A 12,629-nucleotide genomic window follows, 5' to 3' on the forward strand; every position below is an offset into this window, starting at 1 on the left:
GAATGGAGTTCCGGCACCTTTTTTGGATGGAACCTTGTAGGGTAGGCAAGGCAGGTTGTATGACATGTGTGAGTTCCGGCACCTTTTTCTTTTACAAAAAAAGCACTGGGTAAGTGCAAGATGCAATAGGAAAAGTCAGTCATGAGATATAACTTCCCACAAGGGGCTGTCTTTTTCTGGACAAGTTTTATAGGCCTTCAACCTTTCCTCCCAATCCCTACTGAGGTTCCTTAGATTGCTCTGGGGAAAATTGTTGTGTAGTTTGGCATCAGGTGGAGAAAGTTACATATTAGCAAGGATTAACTAAATAGTTAAGCATTTAGCAAGTATTAGGTGCCTAGTTAAGGCAAAAGTGGGAAATAATTATCTAATTGAAGTGGAGAGGTTGGTATCTTGCGGGCTCAGGCAAACCAAAGTGGCACACTGGTTTGGGAAGCAAATAGGAAGAGACTAACTTGTTAAAGCAAATCTCTGGATGCTAATTAAAAGTGCAGTTCAGTCATGGGAAAATTCTGAATGACAGTTGAAAAATAATGTTAAGGAAAAAAGTTTCAGATTCCCTTTCTGTATGAAATCAGCGTCTTCATGAAACATGGTCAAGAAAAGTGGGAACTGATGCAAGAGAAGTTTCTGTCCTGCCAACAATTGTACGTAGTCATTAGCATTCTTCCACTCCTATTTGAACTATACTACTAGAGCAATATCATCCTAAGTTAGGCTTATTTCTGAGCTTTGCATTGTGTTGTAATTATCCTGCTTTGCTGAGCATTCTATCGGTTTGTACATAGTTCATTCTTCACAGGGTATAGTGATTAAATTGCAGGCTGATTTTTAATTGTCAAACTAGTTAGTAATTTCCCACGTTATCAAAATAAAGAGCCTTGGTGGAGCAGTGGGCTAATGCCTCCTTAAGTAACACCAGCTGCCTGCAATTAGTGCAGGTTCGAGTCCCACCAGGCTCAAGGTTGACTCAGCCTTCCATCCTTCCGAGGTAGGTAAAATGAGGACCCAGATTGTTGGGGGCAATTAAGCTGACTTTGTAATAATGCCGCTTGGGGTGTGTGTGAAAGCCCTAATAAGCAGGCATATACATAGAATGAAGGCTACTGGCTAAGCTTGTAAGCCGCCCTGAGTCTTCGGAGAAGGGCGGGATATAAATGGAATTAAAATAAAATAAATAAAAAAATACAATTTCTTATGAGCATGGAACCTTCAGTTGGTTCAATTTGAAAAGATACCATTTCCAAAATGAACAATTCCTATGTACGTGTAGGCAATTGTCTTAGCTTGCAGATAGCCTAGAACCTGGATTTCAAGACATTAATATTCAGTCAGTTTTTTCAATAGGAAAGGATTAGGAAGTAGTATCTGAGTTTGTCCACTTCCTCTCTTAATTACTTTAGGACATGGGTAGGCAACCTCGGCTCTTTTATGACTCCTGGACTTACAGCTCCCAGAATTCCTGAGTCAGCATAGGATAGCTGACTCAGGAATTCTGGGAGTTGAAGTCCACGAGTCATAAAAGAGCCAAGGTTGCCTACCCCTGCTTTAGGAAGTTATTTATTACAGATTTCTTAGATGTTAAGAACTTTCTGAAGACAAGCTGTATTGATGGGACTAAAGATCAAGTTTTTTTCAATATGAAGGAAGATTTATAAAGTGAATCTTTGGATAAGTGTTAAATATATATGGTTTCTGATAGTTAGTGGGATTTCTTTTTGACCTAGATTGTATGACAAGGCTTTAATGATTTGTTTATAATGGGGAGAGATTTTGTCTGCTTTACTTCTTAGATAAAACATAAGCTTGGCTTATAAAATTGTTTTTTTGATTAAGATTAAAATATGTATGGTAATATTTCTGGTAAGGTAAAAGGTAAAGGTTCCCCCGCACATGCGTGCTAGTCGTTTCCGACTCTAGGGGCCGGTGCTCATCTCCGTTTCAAAGCCTAAGAGCCAGCGCTTGTCCGAGGACGTCTCCATGGTCATGTGGCCGGCATGACTGGACGCCAAAGGCGCACGGAGCGCTGTTACCTTCCCACCGTAGTGGTCCCTAGTTTTCTACTTGCATTTTTACGTGCTTTCGAACTGCTAGGTTGGCAGAAGCTGGGACGAGTAACAGGCGCTCACTCTGTTACGCGGCACTCGGGATTCGACCCGCCAAACTGCCGACCTTCTGATCGACAAGCTCAGCGTCCTAACCCACTGAGCCACCGCGTCCCTTTTAATATTTTAATATTTCTGGTAGCTCTTAATAATTTTTTGCTAATTAGGGTTGAATGTTTTTTGTAATCTGACAGTTGATAAAGGATGAGTTATGGGAAGAAAATACTATTTATAAATTTAATTATGACAGAAGGTGTTAAGTTAGACAAATTGTTCATAATTGTCTAAAGCAGGGGTGTCAAACTTGCAACGTCTTGATGCGTCATGATGTATTGCAATGTTGGCGGCAATGCGGTAGGCGCGATTTTGCTATGATGCATCCGGCCCGTGGGCCGGCAGTTTGATACCCCTGGTCTAAAGGGAGGGAGAGAGTCTATTGTTGTTGTTGTTGTTAGTTGCGAAGTCGTGTCTGACCCATCGTGACCCGATGGACAACTTTCCTCCAGGCCTTCTTGTCCTCTACCATCTTCTGGAGTCCATTTAAGCTCACGCCTACTGCTTCAGTGACTCCATCCAGCCACCTCATTCTCTGTCGTCCCATTCTTCTATTGCCCTCAATCTTTTCCAGCATTAGGCTCTTCTCCAGTGACTCCTTCCTTCTCATTAGGTAGCCAAAGTATTTGAGTTTCAACTTCAGGATCTGGCCTTCTAAAGAGCAGTCAGGGTTGATCTCCTCTAGACTGACTGGTTTGATTGCCTTGCAGTCCAAGAGGCACCCAGGAGTCTTCTCCAGCACCATAGTTCAAAGGCCTCAATTCTTTGGCGCTCAGCCTTTTTTATGGTCCAACTTTCACAGCCATACATTGCAACTGGGAAAACCATGGCCTTGACTATACGCACTTTTGTTGAAAGGGTGATGTCTCTGCTTTTTCTGGTCAGACTGGTCTAGTCGATGCACCTTGGTTTTAACTGCTATATTGCAGTTCTACCATTATAATCACTTTTGCCTTACACACACACACACTTTTTTTCTATTTTCTGTCTCTTTCCACTTTCTCTTTTTTGAATTTAATTTTCATTAATTTTTTTCTTAGTATTTGTAAACATTAAGAATAATAAAAGTTCTTGCTTGCGGGCAAATGGTATTTCTTGCAGATATTCCAATGCAGCAAGAAGAAACTAAAGTACCCTGGGACTTTAGAATTCAAAAAGAAAGGTACCTGTGACATAACACCTCAGACTTAACAATTCTTGACAAGATAAGAAAAACTGGCTGGATAGTGCATGTTGCAGTACTTGGAGACAGCAGAATAGGAGAGAAAGAACTGGAGAAAATCTCAAAATACAAAGACCTAGAAATAGAACAACTGTGGGAATAGAAAGCAGATAGCACCTATAATAATAGGTGCCTTGGGTGCAATCCCAAAACAACTGGAGCACCGCTTGAGCATCATCAGCATTGTCAAAATCACCATCAGTCAATTGCAAAAGGCAGCTTTACTTGGAAGAGCTTGAATCCTATGAGGATAACTTTAACTCCATCAAACAACTTATCTCAGGTCTTTGGGACTCCATAGCTGGATAATAATGCCTAGTGCTTTTTTTCTTAAAAAAAAAAGTGCGGGAACTCTCATCTTGTTAATATTTTATTTATATAATTTTATTTATATATTTATTTATATAATTAATATATATATATATATATATATATATATATATATATATATATATATATATATATATATATATTCAATTCTTAACATAAATTTAATTTATTGTATTTAAGGCAAATGTTCGTAGTAAATTCCAAAGTTTTGTCCAATTCTTGTCCGGCAAATCTTTGAGATTTGAGCCAAGTTTAATTCATAATTGCCTTTAGTTTTTTCATCTGTTTTTGGCTTAGATGAAATGCATCTTTCAGGCATTCACCAAATAAACTAGAATTTGTTGTGAGCATCTCCTTAAATACAAATAGCTCATAAGCCAGACCTACCTATATTAGCAACCACATTATTGATGGCTTGTACATACTGTTTTAAAGATATGATCACATTGGTTCAAGTGAATGAGATGCTCCTATAACCCAAAATGCATGCTATTAATTCATCCCTGCCAAAATAGTTATTTTCATCAGACTTAGTTCATGATGAACTTAGAACACTCTGTTTTATCAAATTTATCATAAAGACAGCATAGTAGGTTGCCATAGGGGTGAAAAATTGTGGGATATCTCCCCCATGTTTATATACTGCAGGTGGGTATAGTAAAGATTGAATATTATTTCTTTTGTCTACTTGGAAAATGATGTGTTGCACTTTAACAGAGGAGACAACTTTTGCATATACAGCATGACATATATTGAGTTCCTTTTGGAAAGACTAGCAGTGGAAGATAATAGATGTCTAATAGAAATGTATATGCTGCAGTGGCGTAGCGTGGGGGGTGCAGGGGGGGCCGGCCGCACCGGGCGCAACATCTGGGGGGTCGCTCGCACTCGCAGCTCTCTGCCCCTGCCTAGTGGAAGAGACTCGAGTGCTAAAATCCACGGGTTAGGGGGCGCAAATTACTTGCCTTGCCCCGGGTGCTGAAAACCCACGCTACGCCACTGATATGCTGCCTTCAACATATATGTGTTTAATTGAAGGAATCATGTTACTGACAAGATAATGAATTGCAAAGAAATTGTTATTAATACATAAGTTAAACATTTTGTTTTTCTTTACAACTGCTGATAAAAAATAACCTGGCTATGTTCAAATTATATACACAAGAGAACAGGCTTAGGTGAGGGGAAAAGTGTTAGAATTCAACCTATTTATGAGTATGAATGAATATGTCCATAATTGCCCAGTGTATTTTAACAATGATATAGAACTGTGCTATGTGGAGCTTACAATTTACATTTCTTATTCTTGGGGAATTAATGACAGAAAGAAAATGGATTGAAAAAAGTAGATGCAAAAGTAACATTATATAAATATGAGAAAATATAGTTGCATAGCCTTAAGTAATTTATGAAAAAAATGCTTAAGATTACCACTTCAGATAGACGTACAAAATCTGCAAGAATCCAGATAACCACTAAAATAGTAGCCATGAGACACAGTTCCTGGCTGAGGGAGGTGACCCCCAGCCCCTCCAGGCCACATGGGATGATGTGGTCAAACCAGGTTAAGTCAGTGCAGCAGTTCAGGACCAATCCATGTGAGGTGATGTGTCTCCCGCAATGCACACCGATGGCACAGAGCTTGCAGTCGCCGAGCCAGACACCGGTGCGGGGCAGCGGGAGGGCGAGGGCAGCAGGCAGGCCGAGGCAGTGGCATGCATTGCAGGCCAGGCGCTCCAGGGCAGCCACATAGGCGCACAGGGCAAGGAGGCAGCGGCACAGGGCCAGCACCGGGTAGGTCACCAGCTGGCCTGGCCCATGGAAGGTTAGCTGCCCGCCGCACCCATGTGTGCCACCTCCGCACCCAGCACCTGCAGCCGCCCCGCTGGCGCCGCCTCCGTCCCACCACCCACTCTGCGCAGCCCCGTGTAGAACAGGCCCCGTGGCTCCCACAGCACCATGGCATTGCCGCTCCCATCTCCTCCAGGTATCTTCAGGACTACCGTTAAAAAGAGATGGAGGGAAATCATGTCCGCCAGGCCTCACCTTCCCATTGGGCCAAGGGTCCCGCAGAGGGCAGGGTGGACTTGACAACTAGGAGATGGTGCAGTTGGGCAGCAAGAAGGGGTGCAAAGCTCCTGCCAAGTCGCCTTCGTTGCAGACAACTTGAATGTGCAACGTTTGCCACCGGGTCTTTTGGCGTGCTCAGCAGCAATTCCTATTGGCTTTCAAAAGCCAATAGAGGGAGTAGCACAGCTTGTGCAAAAGTTGAAAAAAAACCATCAGGGCTTTTTTTCTCATAGAACGCTCAGAACGGAGTTCCGGCACCTTTTTTTGGGTGGAACCTTGTAGGGTAGGCAAGGCGGGTTGTATGACATGTGTGAGTTCCGGCACCTTTTTCTTTTACAAAAAAAAGCACTGAAATCCATCAAAAAAAGGTGCCGGAACTCCGTTCTGAGCGTTCTATGAGAAAAAAAGCCCTGATAATGCCAAATCCGGTCAAAGCATCTGGCTGACTGTGCAACAAACCGTAATAATTCTATCCATAGTTACTCAGAAGTAAACCCGGCTTGAGTACATGCGTAGCCCAACTTTTGTCGAGTAGGAATAAAAAAGACAAAATGGCTATTACGCATAATTTCTCCGTAGTTTCCCCTTCTGCAACTTGCTCTAAATCGCGTCCGCCGAGGGGGGAAAAAAAAACAAAAAACCGCAAACTCTCGCACAACTCAGCGGCTGCCCCCCCCCCCCCTTTCTCTTCTTCCAGCAGCCGATCTCGCCCTTCGCGCCTTAAAGAGGCTCGGACCGGACTCCATTTCCCATCTTTCCTCAGGCGCGCTTGTCCCTTCCGCGTTGCCGTAGCCGGGCGTGGGAGAGGGCGGGGAGGGGAAAATGTTGGGAGGAAAGGCTGTGTGTTTACTTCCGGCCAGCCCGAGAGCCGAGGGTGTGTGTGTGTGTCGCTCGCTTACTTCGGCTGGTTGGCTGAGGAGACCCGGCGGGCTCTGCCTTTAGGGGCGGGAACCCAGCGGAGCCGCCCGGAGGGGAGGAAAAAAATAAAATAAAATAAAATAACGGCAGTTTCGGACGGCGGCAGCGGCGACGCGGAGGAGGAGGAGGAGGAGGAGGAGAGCGGGAGTCAGGCGGGACAAGGTCCGCGTTGGGACCGGCACCCATGAGTCACCTCCCAGGCCATTGCGGACGGTGAAGCTAGTTCCTCAGGCAGGCAGGCAGGCAAGGACGTAGCCGGAGCCGCCGCCTGCTCGCTCGCTCGCCCAGCCGGCCGGCCGGCCCAGCACCGCAGCGGCGCCTTGCAGGAGGCGGCGTCATGGACTGGCTCATGGGGTGAGTAGCGCCGAGTGGCTTTTTAGGGCAGAGGTGATTCTGCTCCCGGTTCTCCTCTTCTTCCTCCTCCTCCTCCTCCTCCTCCAGGGATGCCCCTGTTCGCCCTCTCCTCTTCCTGCCGTGGACTTGGGTGTTGGGGAAGACGCCGGGTCAGTTAGGCGCGCGGAAAGTTGAAAGTTGCTCTTTCGAGTCGTGTGGGTGGCAGAAGCCGCCTTTCCCCTTCGCCTTGGTTTAACTCTTTCTCCCGCCTCACCTCTCCGTTTGAAATCGCGGGGGCTGGAACAATGGGAAGGGGATGAAATTTTGCTTACGCGAATGTAGTTGCACGGAATTGAAAATCCAGAAACAACAGTGAAAGTTTTTTTTTTTACCGGGGTTAACAATTGTTCACTTGGAATCAGGGGTCTTCAAACTTGGCCCTTTTATGACTTGTGGACTTCAACTCCCAGAATTCCTCAGCCAGCTTTGCTGGCTGAGGAATTCTGGGAGTTGAAGTCCACAAGTCATAAAAGGGCCAAGTTTGAAGACCCCTGTCTTGGATGAACTTCTGAGTTTGGGGATTCTTTCTCTTTGGGGTGCATCCTTTACGTAGCAGTTAAGCCTTTTGAATTTGTAAAGAAATACAAGCAGGGGACGTGCTCTATTCCTGGGGAACCTGTGTGTGTGTGTGTGTGTGTGTGTGTGGGTTGGGGGGCGGGCAGGCAGCACAAGTGTGGTTATCATAAGACACTTTGACCATGACCTGGCAGCCAATTTCTAGGAGGGAATTGCCAGCGGTGAGAAGATTGGCAAAAGACGCAAAAGGGTGTGGTGTGAGCGAAATGCACAGTGCTTACTTTAATCTGAGTAATAAATGGCTTCCAGCAGTGGCTAGTGTATTTGAAGTTTTCTGAGCAGTGAAAAAGACATTTGATCAGGTATCATTAACTTACCATTTTCTAAATTAAAACTACAGAGCGTTACAACAGTTGTTTGGGATCCTGTGTTGCTGGAGAACAAGGAGTCCAAAACAAGTAGTAATACCTAGTTGAGACTGAAATGTGCTGTAATAACAACAGTTTTTAAGAAATAGATACAATCACATGGAAAGAGTAGAAAAGGAAACCTTTTTTAAAAATTAATGGAGTAATATATTTCAACCTGTCAGCTGTCCAGAATATTCTTGTTAAAATTGGGTTATTAGAAGGAATTTAATATACATGTATTGCCTCAACCTATTGATATTGTAATAATTTGGATTTAGAGAATATCAGTCTCATTTCTGTCAAGTTTAGGTTTCTGTCTTTTCTGTTGCACTTTATACCAGTTTAAATGTGTTTGTATGTTAAAATGTTTGTTGTATGTTGAAAGGTTGAAGAAGAAGACCTTGACAGGTTAAAACCAAACATTGCCCAATGAAAAGAAAAGCTCAGTGTATTGGGATTGTAATAGTCTAATTACACAGAAGACAAAAAGTAGACAGTAACATCCTATTACTTTAGAGTTGATCTTCTCTGGTGATGGTATGCTGGCTTGACTAAGTGCCTCTGTTTACAGTAATTGTATGTACATTCTTGATTTCTAAGATTTATAAATATTAGTGTTTCCAAATGCATATACTACTGTAGGTAAGATGTTCTTCAAAAGGTCTTTAGATTTATTCAGCAGTTTGATTCTGTGCTATTCATCATGGCTTGAAAAAATTACAAGATTTCTGCAATTCTAGGTTTAACTAGGAAAAAAGCATTCTTGCATGTTATAGTAAGTTGAAAAAAGTACTATCCTGTTATATGGGAAATTGGCTGTTGATCAGTTGAGTTGATGCGCATATATATTAATGGAGTAATATATTTCAACCTGTCAGCTGTCCAGAATATTCTTGTTAAAATTGGGTTATTAGAAGGAATTTAATATACATGTATTGCCTCAACCTATTGATATTGTAATAATTTGGATTTAGAGAATATCAGTCTCATTTCTGTCAAGTTTAGGTTTCTGTCTTTTCTGTTGCACTTTATACCAGTTTAAATGTGTTTGTATGTTAAAATGTTTGTTGTATGTTGAAAGGTTGAAGAAGAAGACCTTGACAGGTTAAAACCAAACATTGCCCAATGAAAAGAAAAGCTCAGTGTATTGGGATTGTAATAGTCTAATTACACAGAAGACAAAAAGTAGACAGTAACATCCTATTACTTTAGAGTTGATCTTCTCTGGTGATGGTATGCTGGCTTGACTAAGTGCCTCTGTTTACAGTAATTGTATGTACATTCTTGATTTCTAAGATTTATAAATATTAGTGTTTCCAAATGCATATACTACTGTAGGTAAGATGTTCTTCAAAAGGTCTTTAGATTTATTCAGCAGTTTGATTCTGTGCTATTCATCATGGCTTGAAAAAATTACAAGATTTCTGCAATTCTAGGTTTAACTAGGAAAAAAGCATTCTTGCATGTTATAGTAAGTTGAAAAAAGTACTATCCTGTTATATGGGAAATTGGCTGTTGAGCAGTTGAGTTGATGCGCATATATTTAACAGAAACTGATTGGATACTATGGTATTGAAAGGCTGGCAGCACCAATATTTTCTAGTTGTACTCAATTAGTCAAATTTATCCTTATGTTGTTAAAACTATTGTCTCCTTAGATGCATGAGCATTTTGTGATCTTGAAGCCTGTTTAAATGTATTTCTCTCGTAACTCAAGAGTATTTGATTTTTGCTGATAGTACATGATACATTTTAATATTTACTTCTATTGCTTATCTTATTTCTACTTACTATGATTTCTGCTTGGGCTGTTTTGGTTTTGAAGGAGAAGAATAGAAGTTATATATACTTTTTAAACAACATATGATTTCTTAAAGGAAACAAGTTACGGGAACAAATCCTTTCTGCAATGTTAAATTTAGTTATCTTTTTCAAGAGAGAGGAAACTTGTGAAATTTCTGATTTTCCTGTAATGCTGTTGTATGTTAATATCTTGTAAGATGCATTTTCACTGGAACATATTGGTGTTAACTTTCAGAAGCATTTATCTTATAGCTGACTTAGTACTTCTTTCTGTCAATCCTAAATATAATATAATATATTGGAATGTTTTATATTTTTATTTCATAATGCTATGATAGTATTAAGCTTGTCGATCGGAAGGTTGGCAGTTTGGCGGGTCGAATCCCGAGTGCCACGTAACAGAGTGAGCGCCTGTTACTCATTCCAGCTTCTGCCAACCTAGCAGTTCGAAAGCACGTAAAAATGCAAGTAGAAAAATAGGGACCACTACGGTGGGAAGGTAACAGCGTTCCATGCGCCTTGGGCGTCTAGTCATGCCGGCCACATGACCACGGAGACGTCCTCGGACAAGCGCTGGCTCTTTGGCTTTGAAACGGAGATGAGCACCGGCCCCTAGAGTCAGAAACGACTAGCACGCATGTGCAGGGGAACCTTTACCTTTTACCTTTTTAACAAGAATAGATTAAATTTATAACCAGGAATACTTGTTTCTTATTTTTGGTTTTCAGTATTCCAAGTTGATCTCCTAAGTCAGACATGTCAAACGTATTGGGACAGTTTTGCCATTGCCGGCAATAGGGTGGCCGTGGCTTCTGGATGACGCGTCCGGCCCATGGACCGGTAGTTTGACACCCCTGTCCTAAGTCCTTCTAGGAACTCTATGCCTTTTGAATTTGTGTTGAAACTCTGGAACCCAGATATCTAATTTTCAGATTTAATGCTTTTAGACTTTATAAGCATAATTAAAAATATCTCCTTCCTTCTCTTGACTTCAACTTTTTGTGCCTTTCTTCTTTAGCAGTAAGCATAAAATTTAAAATAGTAATAGGAATGGAATGTGCATAGGAGAGAATGAGAATGTGCATAGGAGAGAATGAGAGGACAAAAAGTTTTCAAACATTTGTGATAGTGCTTCCAATCTCTTAATAATTAAGATGTACTCTACATAAAATCTAAGAAGGAGAAAACCAAAGCTTAATGACATATAGCTGGTGTATTTTGCATTATTCAGAAATATTTTGCTTCAATTATATATACCTCTTAAAAAGAATTAATAATATAATGATAACTAAGCCATAGCTCCCATAAGGTCCTTTGAGGATATGAGCTATTGAAAGTATCATAATATGGCAATCAGGATTTCTTCTAATTATACAAGATAAATATCCTATACATTGCTGCTGAACAGTTCCATATTAAAATGATTGACTATATGGGCAAATCCAATTGCAACAACTGTAGTACACTGTGCAGTAAATCTCGCCTTTTAAACCATAGGAACTTTTAACGTGGCTACTGTGCATAGAAAATATAATTTGCAGCTTTAATTAATATCCAGAAGTGTATCTGTTCTTCCCTTCATTTTGATACATTTTTTTTGAAAGTTTTTTGTATTTTTTGCAAAAAAAAAAAAAAGATTTCTCTGAAAGGTAGCTAGTTTGTTGCTGTTTTAATTGTATACGGTAGTCATAAATATGCCTACCAGGAAACAATTGTAAAAGAACACAACTGCTAAATAAACCTGTGCTTCTGAATATGACAAATGTATGATTATACCATTATAGGAACTGCTGCAGTGTAACAGAAGCAAGTCTCATTTTTGAGATATTTTAAATACAATTAGCCTAAGAGCTTGGGTTATCAGTCCTCTGGGACAGATTTGGGGGTGCCTGAGGTAGTGACTTAATGGAAAGGAAGAATTGATCTGCCAGTAGTATCCTTTCCAACAACAAACAGTACAACCATAACATTTGGATTATATTAGTTCATTTAGATTTTAGACAGTCCCAAAGGCAGTTGTTAGGAAATAGGCCCATTTCTAGATTAACATTGCCATTCTGTGAATGTTTATCTAGCATCCTTTTTTAGCAGTTATTAGCAACATAGTTTAAGAAACCTTCACACAAAGCACAAAAATAGCAGCTAGGTTTAAGAGGCATATTTTTAGACACTGTTTAGTTACCAAGGCTACTAGTTATTGATAAACTCTGTTCATTAATTTCTTTCATCTGGAACCTTTAACATACCTTAATGACAGCAAATTTTCATATACTAATTAACTACAAAATACTTTTTGTCTGACCTGAGTATATTATTAATCTGTAGCATGTTCAGTTAGTCTAAGAATTTTTTTGAAGAACTGTATATCACAAATAAATTGTTTTTAATATAAGTTGATATCTCTTTGACAGTAGCAAATTAACCAACAGTTGATATTAAAGGATGTTCTGGATTCTTTTTTGCTTTTGATTTTAATCAGACATTCATTTCAAAAAAAGAAAAGTAAATCTTGGGATCGTATGCAAATTGAACAACTAGTATGTTACAATTCGTAATGCAAATATTAAAATCCATAGCTATATTGTCTTGCAGCATTGCTATTATCATTGCTGTACTTCAGTTATGCTATGCTGTGCTATAGTTGGGGTGAAATTGCTTGCAGGAGGTGCAGACTTCCTTTTTCATCCTACAACTTAATGGATTCTCAAGTACATTTTTAAAGGGTTTTAGGATCTAAATGGAGAATAGACAATCCTTCACCAGCTTTGTCAGTAAAAACTGCTTTAATGGAATTGAACACTTAGCTTG

At 40.5% G+C, this 12,629-nt stretch overlaps 1 protein-coding gene across 1 annotated transcript in view; it reads left to right on the plus strand.

Annotated features, from left to right (window-relative positions):
• Positions 1-6,721: 6,721 nt before the first annotated feature.
• The window catches only part of MOB2 (MOB kinase activator 2), a gene marked incomplete at its 5' end in the record, with an annotated part of 109,585 nt that continues 103,677 nt past the window's right edge, over positions 6,722-12,629 (plus strand). Inside the window, one exon of the mRNA XM_083348482.1 lies at positions 6,722-7,053. Within this exon, the coding sequence (XP_083204608.1) occupies positions 7,037-7,053 (17 nt within the window). The remainder of the gene's footprint in view (positions 7,054-12,629) is intronic.

This window comes from Vipera ursinii, assembly GCF_947247035.1.
Source record: "Vipera ursinii genome assembly, chromosome: 1".
Lineage (NCBI taxonomy): Eukaryota > Metazoa > Chordata > Lepidosauria > Squamata > Viperidae > Vipera > Vipera ursinii.